Below are 22,289 nucleotides of genomic sequence, written 5' to 3' on the forward strand. Positions count from 1 at the left end.
TCCAAGCACTTTGGTTTCCTCTCACCTTCCAAAACATACCGATAGGTGAAATAGCTTATCCCCCAGTTGGCCTTATGGTGGTCACACGTTACAATTTTTCTGTTCGATTTTGCCCGAATTCAATTAAAACTATTGATTGTGTGAAAGAAAATTAATCGACTTAATTTGATGTTTACATTCAAGAATAAAGAAACTTTATGTGTCAAAGTGACACATTAGATAAAATGTATTTCTTCACTGTAATAAATGTAGTGTTTATTAAAATACATGAGGAACAAATTTGTTAATGTAAGGTACATTGTCTAAGGTTGTTTGTGTTACATCTAATTTATAGCTTATATTTGTTCATTTTTGTCACAATTATGCCGAAATCAAACATACATGTGTGGTACATTGGTTGCAAGAGTCTAATTTTTCATTTGAGGTAAAAAAAAAAACGATCAAAATTGCTGAATCCAATTTTTGTTTTAAATTGTAATGTGTGTGCCCACCATGAGACTAATATAAAGATATTGGACTATAGAGTTGGGATGGGAGGAGACCAGAAGCAAGAGGAAAGGGCTGAGAATGTGTATGCTGCTCTGTTACCTGGCTGCTATTCTCTGGGCTTCTTCACCTAGCTCAGAGAACTTGTTTGAAGACCAGTTTAGATTTTCTTTAGGAATTGTCTGCAATGGAAAAATGGACATGTTACATCACAACAATTTGCCTGCTGATCGTCGTACGCTCTTGAAGCAATGCAACTCAGCAGTTACTGCCTGTACTAGGAGCAAAGAAGCTGTATTTGTCTCAAACATTTTTTGTGTTTCTCCTCACTGCAGATCTCTATTAAGGTGGCCGCTAACGATACAGTTTTCCAGATGAGCGTTTAATCCGATCAGATTAATAAATTCAATCCAATTTTCAGATGGATTCTGTCAATCTGATTAGATTGGTTTGAAGATTTTTGTCCAATAGTGGTGCCAAACTATTTTTTCTGATTTTTCATGTGAAGAATCGTTCGTAAAAAATCGTTTGGCAAATTGTACCATAAGTGGCCACCTTAAAAGCACTAGAACAGCAGTGAAACAAATGTATACACAGACACATGAATGGCCTACATCAAAATGTATTATTATTTTAGCAACTATCTGAAAAAACGTTAAAATGTATATTCACGTGACACTTGACTTGTGCGACCTGATTTTAGAAATTCAGATATCTGTTTGTTTTTTCCCCCATGGATAGACCCAACAAATTTAATGGGCTTTATCTGTACCCTCTTTCCATAATTTGTTGGAAAATAAGACAACTTACTTTATTAAACATTAATCATATGAAATAATGATGCTAAGTACCTTTTTTTTGGTAGCATTAAATATGTTCAACAATGGGTATCTCACATCCAGAAAACCCCCACCATACTCCATTTTCCTACTCTACCATCCATCATTATAAGTCTTCCTCACTATCTAATTCACTAACTGTGTTGGGATTGAGCCCAATGCCTCACATCCAACACCACTCACACTTCACTGACATCACCCTCTACCTTCTGGTATAGCCATTGTTGGGTAGACCTGTTAGCCCAAGACAATTTTTAACAGCTGTTAGGTAACTGGAGACCATTCTGAAACCTCCTTTCACATAATCTCCCGAGTCCCTCTCTACAATCCAGTGTAACTACTGTACCAGTCCCCCCTGACTGTGGGTGATCGCACCATCCTAAGGTGTTTTTGCTGCTATTAGTCTGGCGGAGGTGGGGCCATCTTCTCCCTTTTTGGCATCATCATCAAAAACCCTAGACATTTTGTTAATCTAGCCCTTTAGGGCTGGAGAGTAATTTCCCTTCCGATTTCTGATAATAATCCTTCTAGCAATTAGAACGCAGGGGAAAGCGTCCAAAACGCGTGTGCATAAAATGTGTGCGTTTTCAACACCCACAAGTGTAAACCCTCCATGTACCTTGTGTTCCGTGAAGGCATTAAACAAGTTTAAACAAGAAGAAAATCAGAACTTACCAAGCTGTTCAGCTCAGCCTGCCCCCCCTCAAGCTGCTGCCGAGCTACTGCTATCTTCATCTTGGTCTGCTGCAAGCGGCTCTGGTGCTCATTGGCCTGGGTCAGCCCCTGTTGTATCTGTGTCTGTGCTTGTTGCAGCTCATTCTGGATATCAGTCTGTACACCTTGCAGTACTGGCACCTGTCTGAGGAGGGACTGCTCTACACCTGAAGATTAGAATCACAGTTTCATAAAATTTGTTAAGAACAATAAAGCTAGGCACACATGAATTGTTTTTTCCCCAGCCGACACATGGTGTTGGGTATCATAGTGATTGAAACTCCCAATTCTAATCTAAGGTTCAGAAAGGTTAGCACCAAAGGTTAGAGCCAACGACATGGGAGTTTTCTTGGCTGGCTGAAAAGAGCCAGGTAAAATGCCTGGAAAACGTACCCTATAGAAATTTATGGTAACTTAGTCCAAATGGGCAGTCTTTCCTAAGGCCCATACCACTACATGTTTTCCCCAACGACCGGCTATTTTTTTAGTGATGAGCGATCGTTTCCTGCAATTTCGCGATGTGGGCACCGATGCGTGGTGATAATGACCGTCATGGCGGATTGTATCTTTGAGATCCCAGATGACTCCAAGCAAAGTACCGTGAACACTTGGCTTCCCGTTCACGCCCATTGTGTAAAGTCGCACATACCTGCTGGCAGGAAAATGGATCGAGGAACACTCGTCGTCGAGGAAAGTTGCTGGATCCATCTTCCTGCGTCGCTGAGTATTCAGCTTTAGGGTTTGGTCATGCAACTGCAGAGTGCTGCATTTCAGGGGAAGCAACAGATGACTCAGAGTGTACTGGTCAGGAGAGGTTTGGGAGTGCCGCATTTGAATCATTGTGGTTGTGGTCAGTAAACACTTGCACAGCGGAAACAAAGTGTTGCCTCACACAACCCATTCACGGTCTCATTGTACCCTGCTGTCAGTGTGCTCATCAGAATGAGAAGTATTCACCTTGTGAGACAGGTGGTCCTGGTGAGAGTATTGATGTGTTATTCTGGGGAGAATGGGGAGAACCTCTTTTGTCAACCTGACTGAAAGAAAAAACTGCAAGCAGGGTGTATGGATCATAGCCACATTTTAAGTTATGTTACACCAGAGGGGTCACTAGGGTTGTTGTCACCCCGTGCGGAAACTCATGGTGTCAACCTCACCAGGCTAAACAAAACCAATAATACTTTTTTTGTAGTAATGTTACTTGTTACTGACATTTGTTGAGAATGGGTTATGCTGGACCCATTTGTCATAGGGGTTAGATTAGTTAAGTTTAGGGATTGTTACACTGGTCACACTTTGCAATAGGCAGTGTGGGGGGTTCTGGTCATGCTTGCTATAGGGGGTGATAGAGCATTACCACATTGCACACACTTGCTATGGTGGAGAGAGGAGATAGAGATTATTATACTGGCCACAATTTGTTATGGGTGGATGGGTGGGGGTGCTGGTGACACCTGGTGCGGTCTACACCTACTGCACCCCCCTTGTGACACCACTGTGTCAAGCATACATAAGTCTAAATACTCTAACACTTTAAGGTTAGCATTAGCAGTATGTAATTAGTAAAGCAGGGAAGGTTAGGGAAAAAGTAGAGACGGGGTAAATGTTGTGAATTAGGGTATGAGCAAATTTTTAAATTATTAGAGTTCAACACTTAATCCTGTATCCTATGCCCAAGAGGTAAGTATTGAGGTCTGGAATTATACTTTCTGCCTCCCTAGAATAACTGTTTTATACCTTCCCTTCTTTCGTGTGGGGAACTTCTTGATTGTATATCAGATAAAATCCAAGACCAACCCCCAAGCGTAGTACACCTGTTTTCCTCTTACTACATGGATGCAGCAGACCACCCACCATGGGCTTCTATGGATGCTGCAGACTATTGGTATGTCCATCCCACCATGGACCGTCCCCTCTGTTATGTTCTGTCCCACCAATTTGCAGCCTTCCTATTCCATTTGCAGTCCCAATTAAGTACAGCAAGTCTCTATTCAATGTGCAGACGAACCCCCCAAAATGATACAGCTTATCCTTCGGGCCACACAGAAATCTGCTCTTGCATGTATCGCACCACACTGGGTGCAAATGAAAGAGAGCCACATTCCCTCATGAGTAAAAGATTATACCGGTAATTACATAAAATTCCATAAAATGTGATCAGCTCATTGCGAATTCTCACCATGAGTAGATTCGGCTTCCCGTAACAAGCTGCGAGTTCTCTCCTCTGCTCTTCTCATTTGCGCCTCCAGGTGGCGCTGGTCCTGACCCTGGGACTGCCCATTCATGAAGCCAGTCAGCTGCTGTATTTGCTGTTTGAATGAATTAATCTATGGGATAAAATACAAGTAGGATTGTGAAACACAGGTGCTGCCTAAGTGGACTTTTATCAAGAGATGATGAAAACTGTCATTGTTGACCTGGTTGTAAAAATACTAATTGTCTGGATATCATGCTGCTCCCTAGGCTTCATCAGTATCTATCACACCCCTGCAAACAGGGATGCAATAAATATAGGCACAACAGACGGTTATGAGATGCTAATAATCAGTCATTTGGTTATCATGTGACTCGCTAGTAAGGGCCCGTTTTCACTAGAAGCGGTGCGATGCGGCTACATGCTCCGCTCCACATGCATGTTGTGCAGAACGGTGCAGAGGGATCAGAGAATCTGCAGCATGCTGCAGATTTTCACATGACCGCATCCTGCCCACAGCTGCATCCCATCTCTTCAATTGACTTGTAGAAATGATGTGATGCGGCTAGGTAGCCACATTCACATCACTATCCCCATGGAAACGGGCCCTAACATGCCAGCGAGTCACATGTGAGAGATGCCAATTGAAGGAACAGATGCACAGCAGTGGCTGATGAAGATGGAGGGGAAGAGGAAGCTTCTGCACTGGAGACTGCCAGACAGGTGAGTGACTGGTGGCCACTTATCCACTTCCTCCACTCGCAACTCTGTAGTACTGCCCAAGTCCATAGCCGCCCACCACAATGCCAAGATGCAAAGAGAGCAGGGCGGCCTCGGACTGGCAGCACAGTACTACTGCACAGGTGGCTGGGAGGAGAGTACTGCGGTCAGACAGCTGATATATCACCTGATCTCCCTGCTCTGCAACATTTGCAAGGTTGCAAATGCTGCACCAGCTTAGCCTGTTGCCCACCTGCCCTTGTTCCTGTGGCACCCTTGACCATGGCCTAGGTCGCCTTAACTCAGTCCTGAAAATAATTCTGGCTTGTATATAGATTTAATGTAAATGCTTGGAATTGGAACATCACAAACAACAGTATGTGTATTTTATTAGCCCAATTCCAAGCTAGATACAGTTTGCACCTCTGGTAGGTACAGGCTGGTAGTGTGACATCAGTCTGAACACCAAATCTTCATATTCATTCTGGGTTACAGACTTAGAAAGTATTAAACAAAAACGGATCAGCACATAACAGGTAGGCTAGGTCACCAACCTGGCTACAGAGGGTACCGCTACTCCCCTAGTGTTACAGTGTGCTACAATTATAGGCTTATTCCTAGTGAGCATATGTCTACAGTGTTATGGCAGGTGCTCTCAGGCACACAGGTATTTGGTAAATATGTTTTATTTGTAAATGTACAGTTCATTATGCCAGGGACTTACCTGCTCAATGACTGGGTCATAACATGCAGGGCACTCAGGCTGATCGCAGTGTTCACCATCAAACCCATCTTTGCACATACATGTTCCATCCCTCTGGCATCTGCCTTGCTGAGATCCCACAGGGTGACAGTAGCACTCTAGAAGGGAAGACACAACAACGTTACGCTCAAGCTTCCATCTGCAATACTACATGATGCCGCACATTACTTACATGACTAAATCCCAGGCAGAAATTCCTCTGTGGGCTGCTTGGCATGGGTAATTTTAGGAGCTGTTGCCAAGAATCCATTAAAATATCACCTGAAGTCTAATCTTTAAAGCTAGATTGTGCAATAGAGAACTTTCAGGAGGATCAGACTATTTTCAAAGTAGTTTACCCATTAATTATATAGCTTCTGAATGATTTAACCACTTGTTGTCAGTGGCAAGATAGTGTAATGGGCTCTGCCTCTGACAATGGAGACCTGGGTTTGAATTTAGGCTCTTCCTGTTCAGTAAGCCAGCATCTACTCAGTAAGGAGACCTTGGGCAAGACTGCCTAATATCGCTACTGCCCACTGAGCAATGCCCTAGTGGTTGTAGCTCAATCGGTTTGAGTCGGCAAGGAGAAAAGCGGAATATAAATGTTATTTGTCTTGTCGTCAGCAGTATTAATTGGTTAATTTTCAGACGTATTTAGAGATGTCTACGGGTAGCCCAAAATACTTACATAATTTTAGTGTCGCACTCAGGTGTGTGACTACAGCCATATCATTGGACTGCACAGTGATTGGTACGTGTAGCAACTGAATTTGGCAATTACATTTTGATAAAATGCATGCAAATAAGGCTTGAGGAGTTCTGGGCTCCTATAGCGGCAACATACCTCCCAACTTTTTAAGATGAGAAAGAGGTAACACTTAAGCCATTCCCCTGCCACACCCCTGTCACAGCCCAGTCCTGAAAGAGGGACAAATGAGGAGGAAAGAGAGATAGATGGACATGGCTCCCAAAGAGGGACTGTCCCTCCAAAAGAGGTACCGTTGGGAGCTATGCAGCAATACAATTATACGCTGCAGTGTTCCTCCTGTTGTGGAATGGCAAAGGTTGCGCAAGAGGGATTGCCTTTGGCATGGAGGCTAAAGTCAGTGGACACATAATGATTCTGCTATAAGGCCCCATCTCATGTTTCTACCCATGACCACGTGCTCATTTGCAACAGGCAATATAGATGAGCCCGGATTTAGACTTTTGAGCGATTTCTTGCAGGTTTGTGCAGGTTGTCATCTTCACATAGCCATTGACAGTTGCCTTTAACTTTTAGGTGCATGGTGGTATCTAGTCATCAAAATGAATATCAATAAAAATCAGCCAGAGAACAGCACCATCTACTGCCTAATCGAAGAAGTCACAAATTGAGGTGATGAACTGTAAATGCAACATTAATAACACAATATTGCAATTTATAATGCAATTATTAGTGATATATTACTCATCACTGGATAATAAATAACAGGCTTCTTGTATAATTATCCTGACTGCAAAGCTGAACTTGTATCCTCCAAATTTAGAACTGCAATGAATTTGACATGACACACTAAGACTTCATCTTTTTAAAGTGTTAACGTACCTACACCTAAGTGTATTTACCATAGCTTACAATGAATCCCTGATCAATGCATTCTACTTGCATTCTTTATTCTACTTGATTTTTAGGAAAAAGACAGGTTAAAGGGCAGTATTGTGAAAATAGGGATTTTTACTTTATTACATACAAGTTATGTGCAAGTGGAGCAATACTTTAAACATGTTTAGTGGCTGAAAAAATGTAATTAATACACTGGCATTACCTACAGTATTTGCAGTAAGGAAGCCATGTCTGAAGAAACATTTACTGACGCCGATTTAGACTATACCATTATGCTGTAGGAGGCAGCTAAATCAGCTGTTTGGGATGGCATTATATTTCCCCCTTTGGTCGTTAGAAATAGGATCCTCCACCTTTTTAACTGCACTCTCATGCAGTTCTTCAGCTGATGTGAGCCGCATGACGGTACCACACATCACAGATCCAATTATTCACGAGGCAAGCATTTTTAGAAGGAAAGAGTTAAATATTTACTGCAGGACCAGTAAGCAGGACCACGGAAAGGAAGAAGAGGATGCTGGGGGACCTCGCGGCCTGTGGGGGTTTGGAGGAAGCCCCAGGTAAGTCCAGATTTCCTTTATTTTCTACTGCTCAGGGTCCCTTTAAAGCACCACTGGCACGAAAATCCTACAGTTTGAAATATATTTAAACATATACAGATAAGAAGTACGTTTCTTCCAGAGTAAAAGGAAATAAATTACTTTTCTCCTATTTTGCTGTCACTTACAGTAAAGTAGTGGAAATCTGAAAGGTTTTGGACTAGCCCATCTCTTAATGGGGGGTTCTCGGGGTTTTCTTTATTTTCAAAAGCTCTTAGTGAATGGCAGTTGCTCCGTCCAACTACCAAAAAAGTGTATGGTGAGCAGGGAGGCTGGCCAGTATCTTTGTATAAATCTTTTTCTGGGAGTGTCTTTATAAAGAATAAGAATCCCCTAGGGAGAGATGGACTAGCCCAAAACCTGCCGGTTCTGTCAGATTTCTTCTACCTACTGTAAGTGACAGCAACATGGGATAAAAGTAATTTATGACTCTTTTTACTCTGAAAGAAACGTACTTCTTATTTGTATGTGTTTACATATATTTTACATTTTAAGATCTTTGCGACAGTGGTCCTTTAACATTGATGTGTTGCTGAACAATATGATGGGACATCAGGAAGGATCACCTCAGCAGAGGTAAAGGAGCTCACTAATGATACAACCGTGTCCAATCTTAACATACATATGTAGTAATACAACAGAGTCGCCAAGAAGAATAATATACACTATAAAAGAAGTTTAAAAAGGGAGGTAGTGGTGGAATGAAAGAGACTCTGAAGCCAAATAAAATCAATGCTTTTAACTTTTATTAATGTTAAAGAGACTCCGTAACAAAAATTGCATCCTGTTTTTTATCATCCTACAAGTTCCAAAAGATATTCTAATCTGTTCTGGCTTACTGCAGCACTTTATGCTATTACTGTCTCTGTAATAAATGAATGTATCTTTCCCCTGTCAGACTTGTCGGCCTGTGTCTGGAAGGCTGCCAAGTTCTTCAGTGTTGTGGTTCTGCTATGAACTCCCCCTTCCCGGCCCCTCTCTGCACACTGCCTGTGTGTTATTTAGATTAGAGCAGCTTCTCTCTTCTCTCTTATCTTTTACAAGCTGGATAAATCCTCCTCTGAGCTGGCTGGGCTTTCACATACTGAAGAATTACAGACAAGGGCAAAGCTGTTTGCAGGAAGAAAAGAGCAGCCTGAAACTTCAGTGCATGAGAACAGGGGGAAAAACACACAAATGATCTTTTGAGATTCAAAAGGAATGCTGTATACAGCCTGCTTGTGTATGGATGTATTTTTCTATGTGTGGACATACTGTACATCAACCTACTTCCTGTTTTGGTGGCCATTTTGTTTGTTTACAAACAAACTTTTAAAAATAGTTTTTAACCACTTTTAATGCGGCGAGGAGCGGCGAAATTGTGACAGAGGGTAATAGGAGATGTCCCCTAACGCACTGGTATGTTTACTTTTGAGCGATTTTAACAATACAGATTCTCTTTAAGGACTATAGCTAGTGCCAAAACGCCACATCCCCACAGGAAAAGGAGGGGTTTATACCCCCCAAATCCCCTGTGCTAACTGCGGGGAGCGCTTCCTGATTGAGGCAGAGCTTAGGGCTGTAGCTCTGCCTCTTCGCGCATCAATCCCCACTGATCACCGCCTCTCCCCGCCCCTCTCAATCTTCCTTCACTGAGAGGGCCTGCAGCTCAAAGCTCTGCCTCCATGGGCAGCAAAATCCATGACCAAGAAAGTCGTGGATTTTGCATAGGGGATTTAGTGGGTATAAACCCTTCGTTTTGCCGCGAGGATGCGGCGTTGCAGCACTAGCTATAGCGCTTAACAGTAATAAACGTTAAAAGTATTGATTTTATTTGGCTTCAGAGTTTCTTTAACTCCCCATAGATGACTTGATTTGGTTGATTTCAAATAAAAATCAGTTTACTATATACTCCAGAGTGCAATGCGTTTCGCAGGTATACCCCGCTTCAGCAGGCAAAGTCAAGGATTAACTGAAACAAGCTCTCTAACAAGTTAAGCAACCTCTGTCTCAGCATGTTACAGACCTCATTTCAGCACACTTAAGAAAATGTACACTGACACTTTAGAAGACGTATATATAAAGTTAGGTAACTTTCTGGATCACCTGTTTTATTCAGAAAGCTTGTCATGGAGGCTGCAGTACCTTTACACTTGTGTTCTGGGTTTGGATCCAGTGGGTTGCCAAAGAAGCCTTCCTTGCATTGGTCACAGTAGAATCCAGCTGTGTTATGGACACACTTCAGACATTCTCCAGTCACTCCATTACAGCTACCCTCCACAGAAGGATCAATATTGTTATTGCAGGCACAGGGTCTGCAGTGACGACTTGGTCCATGTTGACCCTGAGGATCTCCGAAGTATCCATCAGCACAGTTTTCACAGCGAGGACCTAAACAAAGGGGACAAACATACTTTGAATAATTTAATTTTGGTATATCACATTTATCTAGTAGGCACAACAGACTTTATTTCCTAAAGTCACTGATGAATATAGCCCGCCCTAGACATGCATATAAGGACTGTTGCCGACAAGGACTGTGACTTGATCACTTGGGTAACAGTTCGGAGCCAAGTGCCTACAGGCTAGCAACATGTTCTGTTGCTATGGAGCTGGGCGGAGGGACAAAGGTTTAGTGTACGATGGCGTGGAAGGTGTAAGTTAGGAGAAGAACAATAGCCTTGGTCTGAGCTTGGATGAGATGATTTTGCAGGCTGGATATCTCTCTAATGCATCAGGGCCACACACTATATTCTAGGTAGAAGTGGTCCTGACTTGGCCATCTAGCTTGTGTAGACCTCATCCTGCAAGCCTGGTCTGCTGATACTAAAACTTTCTGAGATTAGGCAGCAAAGGATTGTGCCACTCTAGATCATATTGGACCATACTGAGGGCTGCTGTAATATCAAGGTGTAAATGGTTTTGTGACTATAGTCAATCACTTATGTTCTCAGATGATTTCCTGATCTTCAACCCATTGAAACCTTAGAGAATAAACACATTCTTCCTGCATTTCACATTTTGGGCACTAGATGCTGCTACAATACAACAATACCACTTATTTTGTAGTCAACCTGATGTATGATTGGTGTCTATAATACAGGCACTCAGACATATAGTGATTGATGGCTGTCACTTTTCCCAAGTTAACAAGGTTTCTGACTGTCCCCATCTCAATATCAATAGGATAATAAGCTAAAATGAATTATATATTATGTAATTATTTTAAATTTTATCTTCAAAATATGGAATGGAAGTTTGTGCTCATTTCAACCAGTTAGAGGAATACTGAGGTAAATATAAACTGATGAGAGACATGTGTATGCAGAGTGCCAAGCATATGAATAACTAGCCGGGCGGTATTCCTTTTTTGCTTTCTCTGCCTGAAAGAGTTAATATTCAGGTAAGCAAATTATTTTTTCTCTCCAGTAGGGACCTAGTCGGACTATGGCAGTAACCCTCACTGATGAGGAATTACAGCCATAAAACTCTTTCCCCAGAAACCAGCTTCTGAGACCAGGGAAGAGATAAAAAGAGTCAACAATTCATAGATTTTAGTTCTAGCATATTTCAAAGACTGTGTCATTGAGCACAGACAATGAAAAATAATAAGCTTAATAAGCAGAACTGTGGGATATCTCAAAAAGTCCTTTGTAAGAGTAGGAGCATAGATGCAATTGTTTACATCATCAGGTTATTTTCGCCTTGGTAATACTTGAAGGTTCTTGGACTTTAACCACTTCACCACTGAGGGGTTTTTCCCATTGAGCACCAGAGCAATTTTCACCTTTCAGTGCTCCTCCTATTATTTGCCTATAACTTAATCACTACTAATCACAACAAAACAATCCATATCTTGTTTGTTTCGCCACCAATTAGGCTTTCTTTGGGTGGAACATTGTGCAAAGAATTATTTTATTCTAAATGCATTTTAACGGGAATAATAAGAAAAAAAAATTATTTCTCAGTTTTCGGCCATTATAGTTTTAAAAGACCTACTCTAACATTTAAAATTAACCCCTTACCTCCCACACTCTCCCATAGTTACCCCCAAAAACTTTTGCATACAAAGAAAAAAATGACAATTAAAAAAAAAAAAAAAACATAAATAGTTACAGTACCTTAGAGACTGAACTTTTTTTTTAATATGTATGTCAAGATGGTATATTACTGTTATTTTTGAAATTATAGGCTTTTAATTAGTGATGGACGCAAAACTGAAAAACTGCACTTTTATTTCCAAATAAAATATTGGCATTGTACTAGGAATATATTTTAAAGGTTAAAATAACTGGGACAAATTGGCAAATAAATTGTGTGGGGTTTATCCACAGTAGAACGTTTTATTTTAAAAAATGTGTTTAGGTGTAATTTTACTATTTGTCCAAAAGATGTCCTCACTCATTATTTTCCTGTTAGCGTCCTAATAGTACGCGAATCGGAAATAATACGTGGATGTGTAACTTTTTTTCTTTTATAATGATGCGGCTTCTCATTGAAGCCAGTGTTCATTGAAACGGTGGTTTAGATCAATGAATGAGATCTGTGTTCCCATTCACTAATCTCTGTGCTAACGGGTGGCTATGTGAACAAGAGCGGGAGCGCGTGTCTGAGTGATCAAGAGTGCAGACAGCGGCAGTCGCGGCAGAGATGCGCATATCTACACCCCGAGCCTGGAGATGAACGTTGCCGGGGCATAGATATATTGTACTGGGCCGCGTAACTAGTTAATATATCATGTCCAATGAAGACCCCCTGTGGGTTCTTGGACGTTAAATCAACGTCCAAGAGAAAAAGCTACAACAGTGCACCTCTGCTTTTTTTTCTGTAGTCAAGTGTTAACCCCTGCCTGGCCAATTAACTCCTTGTGTCACCTGTACTTGGCCTTAGTTGAAACCTGAGATATCAAACATTAATGTTTTTATACTTTCCTGGGGCTTCCTCCAGCCCCATGAGGATCGTGGGCTCCCTTGCTGTCCTCCCCGGTCGCTCCATTGTCTCAGGTTCGCCCTTCAGTATCTTCTTCAGTTGTGGTGTTCTCCGCATGCCTGGTCGCACGCCCGCCCCCATCGTGCTCCCCGCAGCTGGGATCGTGCGGCTGGGAACGTTCTGCACTTGCGCATGAGCAGAACACCACGACTGGCCCCAAATGAAGAAGATACTGGAGGCGATCCCCGGAGCAGCTGGGGAGGATGACGAGGGAGCTCGCGGTCACCATGGAGCTGGAGGAAGCCCCAAGTAAGTATAAAGGCACAGTGAACCGTCTCAGGTACACTTTAAGATCCATGGACAACTTGAATGGCTGCCACCTGTAACGATCGTATGCGATCACTAAAGTTACAGTTCGGGGCCCAACAACTACAGACGCACAAGCTCGCTATACATACCTAACTAGTAAAAATCCAAAATAATTTATTTTCTGCATTTATGCTTATGATTTCTGTGTAAATTGCCTATAAAATAAAAATTAAAAATACACTAAAACTTAGGCTAAAAACCAGCACCCGCGTTAGTCTTCCAGCCACCACCCTCTGTTTATTCTGCCTGGGCATTTCCTGGCAGTTTAGCGATTCTGTGTTTGGAATGATTCTGTCTGCTATGAAGGAAATGCAGAAATCCATGTGGGAACACGCGGCTCAGTTTTCCAACAGCTTGATTGTTCTATTCATGGAGATGGATATGAAGTAAGCCAGGAACAGCATAAGAAACAAGTACAAACAAGCACATGCACTGTGTCAGCCACTTGGCTATACTTCTTTAGTCACACAAATACGGAGGGCTTTTATGTAGATGGCAAGCAGTTAGAGCAGGCATGTTCAGCACTGTCTGAATGAACACCAGTTAGAACAACAAGTAGACCCCTTTGATTCCAATGTGGCTGGGCAGGATGAAATTCAATAACCTGCTTTTATTATACATTGTTTTTTATTGATTCAAAGCCAAACTCCAACTGAAAGTTTTGTTTGTGTTTTAGAAGAAACGGAAAAGGTTAACAACCAATTTATGGTTTTTTTTTTTTTGTGGCTGATATTGTCACCAAATCCTGAACTGGTTAGAAGTGGTGAGGCTGCAATGACTTAAAAAAACACCCATACATTGTAGAGTGAAGATGATTTTACTGTTGTCCCACGCTTTCCTTTTCGGGTGACACCATAAGCTCAGATTCAAACTGAGGGTGTCACAACCAGGGATAGTAAGCAAGAGGGATTTTCTTCAACAAGGTCACAAAATGAAGTTAGCAGGACAGCTGAGGAAAAGATCAATTACGACAAGCATCAAGGTTCCATTTAGCGTTTGATCTCTGTATACACAGATACAATGGGGTTGATTTAATAAAAATAACGCGCCTGTCAGTAAGTAAATTTGAAGGAGCGCGAGTTAAAATTAGCGTGCGCATGCTACGCACGGTCCTGTCTGCGTGCTTAACTTCTGCAAGCTAAACCTAATTACACGTGATAGTATGTAGCTCAACAGCGAAAGTCCACTAGCGCGGCCGTTACTACGTTAATTAACATTGTAGCGGCCGCGCTATTGAAATATCTCGTGATTGCGCTAAATGCTATCGTGCGAAAATGAGGTTTAGCTAGCGTAAGTTAAGAGCGCTCGCTACGCCGAGAGGACCGCGCGTAGCATACGCACGTCAATTTTAACTCGCGCTCCTTCAAATTAACTCACACTGATGGGCGCGTTCATTTTAATTAATCATCCACAATGTCACTAGCAATGTGATGTCTCCTCTGAATGAGTCTGAAATAGAGACCCACCCGGAAGTCCCGCCCCTCCACCAGCCGCAACATGGAGGCGCCACTTCAGGCGGGCTGAGCCAGCTGCCAGCCAGGCCCCGCCCCCCTGAGAGGAGATCAATGGAGACTGTTACCTTGAATTATCCTCCCCTCCCCCCACAGCTAGGAGGCCATCATGACAGGATGCAGCCACTAGTGACACAGAGCACCGCAGACTGACCGCCACAGGAGGCTGCCCTCCCCCCACCACTATGTCTGAAGGAATTATGAAATAGAGGTTGTGTCTAAGGAGCAGAGAAACAACACAATGGGCTCTATTCACAAAGCTTCTCATAAATGCTTATTTATCACCTCATTGATAAAAATAACTTTTCAGCACATTGACAAGCAAAATAATCACTCAAAGTAAGTTGTTCCTGATTAACTTTATTTCAATATTATTTTTCTTACCTTAATTTTTTATATTTTTAAACTTTGGGAGCTTAAAAAAAAGTTACAGATAAAGTAACAGATAAAGTGAAAACAAGTGAAAAAGCTTTGAGAATCATGCCCAATGTTCTTTCTTTGTAGTATCGTACCATGAAATATTTCAACATTTTCTGAACCGCTTATGAGATCTTCATGAGACCTCATCCAGCCTTATACAGACGGTCCCCTACTTACAAACAGGCTCTGTTCTGGGAGGTTGGTTTGTAAGTTGAATTTTTTTGTAAGTAAAGTCCTGTGCTATACATAGTGAAATGTGGATAACTTATTTTTCAGCCAACTCTGGATTTGAACTTTTAGTATAAACAATGTTTTCGGCTGCTTTTAAAGTGGTTTAAACTAATTAGAACAGTTTATACAATACTGTAACAAATACCGGTAACAACAAAAATATGTACCATAATAAAAAGAACAGTATAATATAATTTGTACATACAGACAACTTTTTTTGTATCTTTGAAAAGTTGTAAATCAAGTCATTTGTAATCAGGGGACTGTCTGTATTATCATATTCATGTTTAGATGAAACTATACTAAGCAGATAAACTCAACTTGTTTTGGACCAAAAGAGTGCAGAAAAGTATATAGGTGTGAGAAAACATGTTCATTGCAGGGGCCAAACTAGAGGGGGACAACCCCTGCTATTGCACGGGGTCCCAGAGCTGCGGGGGCCCACCAACTACTAACCATCTCTTCCTCCAATACAAGGGACTACACTTCAGATAAGGGCCCATATGCAATGCACTTTTTCTCCTGAGTTTTCTCCTAGGTCAGTGCTGTCCAACTTCACGGGCATGGAGGGCCATTTTTTTTTAGACCCCATGGTGGAGGGCCGAAGGTTCTTGCTAAAGCCGCAGACAATTATATTGGCAGCACTTTCCACAAAATGCAATTCAAGATTTCGGTGAAGTTGTGTGGCGCATGCAGTGTGCCGAAAAACATGAGGGTTCCGTTGTGCGTACAGCGGCGCACACAGCGCGCCGTGCCGAAAAATGGGTGTGGCCATGGACCAGAATGTGGGTGTGGCCAAGGGTGGAGACAAATCTACATGAACTTAGCAATGTGGGACGTTAGATTAGGACAGTGGTGGCGAACCTTTTGGAGGCCGAGTGCCCAAACTGCTACCCAAAAGTCACTTTATCTATCTATCCAATAGATTTTATCGCAAAGTGGCAACAGCAATTTAACCACTTGAGGACCCACCCTTTACCCCCCCTTAAGGACCAGCGCTGTTTGAAGGGATCTGTGCTGGGTGGGCTCTGCAGCCCCCAGCACAGATCAGAGGGCACGCAGAGCGATCAGATCGCCCCCCTTTTTTCCCCCCTATGGGGATGATGTGCAGGGGGGGTCTGATCGCTCCTGCGTGCAGGCTAGTTGCGGGGGGGGCACCTCAAAGCCCCCCTCCGCGGCGACATTCACCCCCCTCCCTCTCCTACCTCTCCCTCCCGGTGATCCGGGCTGCACAGGACGCTATCCGTCCTGTGCAGCCAGTGACAGGACGTCCCCTGTCACATGGAGGCGATCCCCGGCCGCTGATTGGCCGGGGATCGCCGATCTGCCTTACGGCGCTGCTGCGCAGCAGCGCCGTACAATGTAAACAAAGCGGATTATTTCCGCTTGTGTTTACATTTAGCCTGCGAGCCGCCATCGGCGGCCCGCAGGCTATTCACGGAGCCCCCCGCCGTGATTTGACAGGAAGCAGCCGCTCGCGCGAGCGGCTGCTTCCTAATTAATCAGCCTGCAGCTGGCGACGCAGTACTGCGTCGCTGGTCCTGCAGCTGCCACTTTGCTGACGCACGGTATTAGCGTGCGGTCGGCAAGTGGTTAAACTACATACAAAGTTTTAACTCATACATGAACATTATGGAAAATCCAAGTTGAAAATAAACTGTGAAGATAAATAATTTCATCCATCCTACTCCTGAAAAATGTATTTTTTTTAGAACCTCCCAGTTTTATTTTCCGTTTTAAAAAGCTAAAAAAGTAGGTTTAATGCTATTGTCTCATATAATGATGATTCAGCTTTTCCCATAGTCTCGCAGTTAGCAATCATGTGACCCCCAACAAGACAAATGCAGCAATCATGATGCCCCCAACAAGACAAATTCAGCAATCATGATGCCCCCAACAAGACAAATTTAGCAATCCTGAAGCCTCCAACAAAACATGAGGCTCCCAACAAGACATATTCAGCAATCTTGAGGCCCCCAACACGACAAATTCAGCAATCATGATGCCCCCAACAAATCATGAGGCCCCCCAACAAGACAAATTCAACAATCATGAGGCCCCCAACACGACAAATTCAGCAGTCATGAGGCACATAAATAGACAGCATTTCACATAAATAGGCAGAATTCCCCTTTAATATGGTAGACACCTATCACCTGGCTTCTAAATTCTCCTCTACGGGCTGCTGCGCCTGGCAATACTGTTTTGGCTGGATTGGGGATGATGTGTAAGCTGAAAGGCCTGGCAGTGATGCTGTGGCCTGGCTGGCGGTGATGCTGTGGCCGATGTTGTGGCTGGGTTGGCTGGCAGTGATGCTGGGCTGTGCTTGGCTGGTTGAAGTAAATGCTGGCCTGACAGGTGGTGATGCTGTGGCCTTTTTGATAGTGATTCTGGGCTGGTTGGCTGGTTTTGGGGGTGATGTGTGGGCTGAAAGGCCTTGCGGTGATGCTGTGGCCGGGCTGGCAGTGATGCTGTGGCTGGCGGTGATGCTGTGGTATGGCCAGATGAGGTAGTGACAGGTGCCCCCCCCAGTTGAGGTAGTGACAGGTGCCCCCCCCCCAGTTAGATAGTGACAGGTGCCCCCCCCCCAGTTAGATAGTGACAGGTGCCCCCCCAGTTAGATAGTGACAGGTGCCCCCCCCCCCCCAGTTAGATAGTGACAGGTGCCCCCCCAGTTAGATAGTGACAGGTGCCCCCCCCCCCAGTTATATAGTGACAGGTGCCACCCTAGATAGATAGGGACAGGTGCCCCCCCAGTTAGATAGTGACAGGTGCCCCCCCAGTTAGATAGTGACAGGTGCCCCCCCAGTTAGATAGTGACAGGTCCCCCCCCCAGTTAGATAGTGACAGGTGCCCCCCTAGTTAGATAGCGACAGGTGCCCCCCTAGTTAGATAGCGACAGGTGCCCTCCCAGTTAGATAGTGACAGGTGCCCCCCTAGTTAGATAGTGACAGGTGCCCCCCCCCCCAGTTAGATAGTGACAGGTGCCCCCCTAGTTAGATAGTGACAGGTTCCCCCTAGTTAGATAGTGACAGGTTCCCCCCTAGTTAGATAGTGACAGGTGCCCCCCCCCCCCAGTTAGATAGTGACAGGTGCCCCCCCAGTTAGATAGTGACAGGTGCCCCCCCCCCCAGTTAGATAGTGACAGGTCCCCCCCCCCCAGTTAGATAGTGACAGGTGCCCCCCTAGTTAGATAGTGACAGGTTCCCCCCTAGTTAGATAGTGACAGGTTCCCCCCTAGTTAGATAGTGACAGGTGCCCCCCCAGTTAGATAGTGACAGGTACCCCCCCCCCCAGTTAGATAGTGACAGGTGCCCCCCCCGTTAGATAGTGACAGGTGCCCCCCTAGTTAGATAGTGACAGGTGCCCCCTAGTTAGATAGTGACAGGTGCCCCCCCAGTTAGATAGTGACAGGTGCCCCCCCAGTTAGATAGTGACAGGTGCCCCCCCCAGTTAGATAGTGACAGGTGCCCCCCCCAGTTAGATAGTGACAGGTGCCCCCTAGTTAGATAGTGACAGGTGCCCCCCCCCCCCCCCCCAGTTAGATAGCGAGAGGTGTACAGCACCTCCTACCCTCCCGTTACCTCAGCCGTGTGCTGCCCGCCAATGCCTTCTCCTGTGTCCCCGCTGCCTCACAGCTCAGACCTCACAGATCGCTGCGACTAAAGCAAGGAGAGTGCGCATGGCACTTTCAAAATGACTAAATGTTAACATATAAATGATTTTGCTGGAAATTGGAGATCGTTACTACTTACCGCTCCTTCCCAGTGGGCAATCGTCACAGACGGGCTCCTGCGTCTCCGGAGACAATGAGCAGCCCACCCCGGGGCCGCAGGGACACGGCAGACAACTCTGGGAGTCCCGTGGGTCATTGTACTGCCCATGGGGACAGTCCGCACAGTCATTGTTCTGAATCTCATCACCGGAGTAACAGTCACCTGATGACAATTTCCAAAGTGAAAAATAGAATAGTTAATAGACGCTCAAAGGAAAAAGTGATTGTAATTACTACCTATGTGTTGGGGTTTTATATGCATTGATTTACCAGTTTTTAGTACTAAAAAAATAAAAAAATAGAACATTAAAAGAAACAAACCCTATATGTGCAATTTATGTAAAGTAGTTGGCAAAGAAAACAATAAGAATGTTACCAGTCTCAGGATCACACAGTCCTCCACCCTGGCATTTACAGGCAACACAAGGGCTGAAGGGTCCAAGTGCTGGAGACTCCCTGCGATATCCAGGGGCGCATTGCTCACAGAAATTTCCTTTATAACCAGCAGGACATTCACATTTTTCGACCCACGGAGCCGGCTCTCCCGTACCAGGCTGAGCGGAGACAAGAGATACGTTTCGCAGATACCCAGTGCCTGGCAAACATAAGAAGGACAGAAGTTACACCACGGACATAGTACTATTACTAGCATGGCAAATAATCATTAAAGCCCCAGGCAAAAGGGGACCATGTGGTTACTCATACAAATTTCATATTTGATGACACCAAGGCAGAAAAATTCCCCTTGGAAAAGTTGATCATGTGACCTAGGCAAATCAGGCAGCTGACAGGAGAGTGAGGGTTACTTACCAGTTAGTGATGTCCCTCTACCTGGGACACTAGCTCAGCAAAGCATGACTGGCTTCAAAATACATTCAGAGCCTAGATCTACTGTAATACGTTTTCTGCGTTGGGACACTACGGTAAGCCATGGAACACAAAGTAGCCTTAATTGACCATGTAATGACAAATATGTGTAACTAATGCCTGCGTTTTTGTGTTTCAAAGTTTTTATTGAAAGTTTTTGAACAAGAACATTAGACAAGAGGGGAAAAAACAAACAGAGCTTATATAGCACAAAACACAGAGTGACCATGTATGATAAAGCAGTTACATAACCTTAATAAAACAGGAAATGTGTAGGTGGTAAGAGAGCCAGACAAGCCTCTGAATAAGGGTGCATTGGGTCACCCAGGCTGGGATGGGTGCGGGAGCCTAGCTTGGATTTGTGAGTCACCCAGAGTTAATGCCTGCGTTTTTAATAACAATTAGAGAGAAGTACTGTTGCAGACCTGCTGGTAGTACCCCTGAGCTCCCTTTAACCCCTTTGTTAGCATCCTCATTGTCTTTCTTTGGGTGTCACCACAATGGGTGCTTGTTGGATGCCTTTCTTTGGGTGTCACCAGAATGGGTGCTAGTTGGGTGCTTTTCTTTGGGTGTCACCACTGCTGCTTATTTATACTCTGGTCTTGTCCCACATCCCAAAACATGCATGTAGGTTGCTGCGAATTGGCTGCCCTTAACTATGGTAGGTAAGTTATAGTGTGTAAATGCACAAAAATATGAATAAAAAGAAACTGTTGGTTGTGCTTACTGTACTCTCCATAAGTGGCACGAATGTGCAGCGCAGTCACATTGCTTAAAAGACGTCGAAAGTCAATGTGACTAATACGAGGGCTCCACGGACTGAAGGATAGCTCATCCAACCTGCGGATGAAATCAAGATGTTTACAACCAATTAGGTAATAAATTGCAAAAGAAACATTCCCCTTTTTAGCGCTGGTCAGCTTAGAGCAAGACCACAGTTTCAGATGTGACTGTGAAAACGTCGGTCGATTTGATCATACATGTACGCAGCTGAGGCCCTTATCAATGTTTTAAACCAAGAACCAAAATTACATAACTGGTTCTAATGTCCACAAATCAATGATGGGAGAGCTGTTTTTGTTTTTTTTGTTTTTAAACAATGTAGCACTACCATAGTGTGGACTCACAATTGTGTAAAACTCTTCATGATAAACATCACAACAGCCTATTCACCTGAATGTGTAGGTCTGGGGTAACCTGCAGGGGAGAGCAGATTTAGAAGAAGTTAGGGGGGCTGTAAGTCTCAAACCACCACCTTCCAGCACAATGTCTTCAGCCCCAGTTCTGTGGCGCCCCCGATCAACACGAAAGACGATGGTCAGCACTTGGCTGTAACTAAGAGACTGGTCCCCGAGGAATTCTCCTGCAAGAGACAAAAACTTCTGTATTACTTGGGAAGTCAAGTATTGCCTCAGGACCCATTAACTGTATACTGTTAGTAAAAGCTACCGTAACACTAAGATCTATCGATAGGCATTGCAAAATCAATATATTTGGTTAAGCCTTGATGGATTGGCAGCCGTTTTGTCCTTGGACAAACATTACAGAATTTCTTTAAACATAAAACATGATATAAGCCACATATAGACATTATGAGAAATGATCACACCTGTAGATCTTTGTCTGGCCTCTGGGACCGAGTCTGAATGGTGGAATACAGCCCCGCAAAAACTTTTAAATGCATATAGTTTTTATGGCCTATTCCCACAATGGATTGACTTCTGCTTTCCTCTACCCATCCCCGCTGCCTACAAATTTACTAGTCTAGCTGGGTCTGAGGTTGTTTACTTTTGTCAGTAGAAAAACTTCTTTATTAACATTTTATAGAGTACAAATGTAAAGAGAATATACCTGGTGCGTTAAAATAGAGGGGTTCAAGCTGGCGCGATGCAAGGTAGACCTCTTTCTGATGACGGGACATACGGATGGGTACTGATGCCGGGGAACCATCCTTTAGCACTGCTGTCCAGCCGTCCACACCTATAGGAAAGACATGCAGATCAGACTGCCTGGTATCAGACAAGCAATGGATTGAAGAAAGCAGAATATATGGATAGGGATGATTTTCCATGAGCTAATTGTAATGATCATTCAAAGCAAATTATAAGCAAAGGTAACCCAGAGGTGCTTGTGTATTCTGTTGTTCTGGTCCAAGCCCTATCCCATAGAGCCATAGCAATCTCTATGCTATGCACTGAGGAGGACTAACAGTCCGAAACAGGCTGTCTGCATATTGGGTTGACGTGGCTCTGTAATATTTAAAGCTATAGGCTTGCTATACACCAGCAGTTCTGGATGTAAGCCT

At 43.8% G+C, this 22,289-nt stretch overlaps 1 protein-coding gene across 1 annotated transcript in view; it reads right to left on the reverse strand.

The window, feature by feature from the left end:
• The window catches only part of LAMC2 (laminin subunit gamma 2), a 91,865-nt gene that overhangs the window by 32,258 nt on the left and 37,318 nt on the right, over nt 1-22,289 (reverse strand). Inside the window, exons 6-15 of the mRNA XM_068239672.1 lie at nt 21,836-21,964; nt 21,158-21,347; nt 20,712-20,824; nt 19,494-19,712; nt 19,098-19,280; nt 10,028-10,273; nt 5,678-5,814; nt 4,219-4,366; nt 2,001-2,206; nt 589-668 (exon numbers count right to left, since the gene is read on the reverse strand). Coding sequence (XP_068095773.1) covers nt 589-668; nt 2,001-2,206; nt 4,219-4,366; nt 5,678-5,814; nt 10,028-10,273; nt 19,098-19,280; nt 19,494-19,712; nt 20,712-20,824; nt 21,158-21,347; nt 21,836-21,964 — 1,651 coding nt within the window. The remainder of the gene's footprint in view (nt 1-588; nt 669-2,000; nt 2,207-4,218; nt 4,367-5,677; nt 5,815-10,027; nt 10,274-19,097; nt 19,281-19,493; nt 19,713-20,711; nt 20,825-21,157; nt 21,348-21,835; nt 21,965-22,289) is intronic.

This window comes from Hyperolius riggenbachi, chromosome 6, assembly GCF_040937935.1.
Source record: "Hyperolius riggenbachi isolate aHypRig1 chromosome 6, aHypRig1.pri, whole genome shotgun sequence".
NCBI lineage: Eukaryota > Metazoa > Chordata > Amphibia > Anura > Hyperoliidae > Hyperolius > Hyperolius riggenbachi.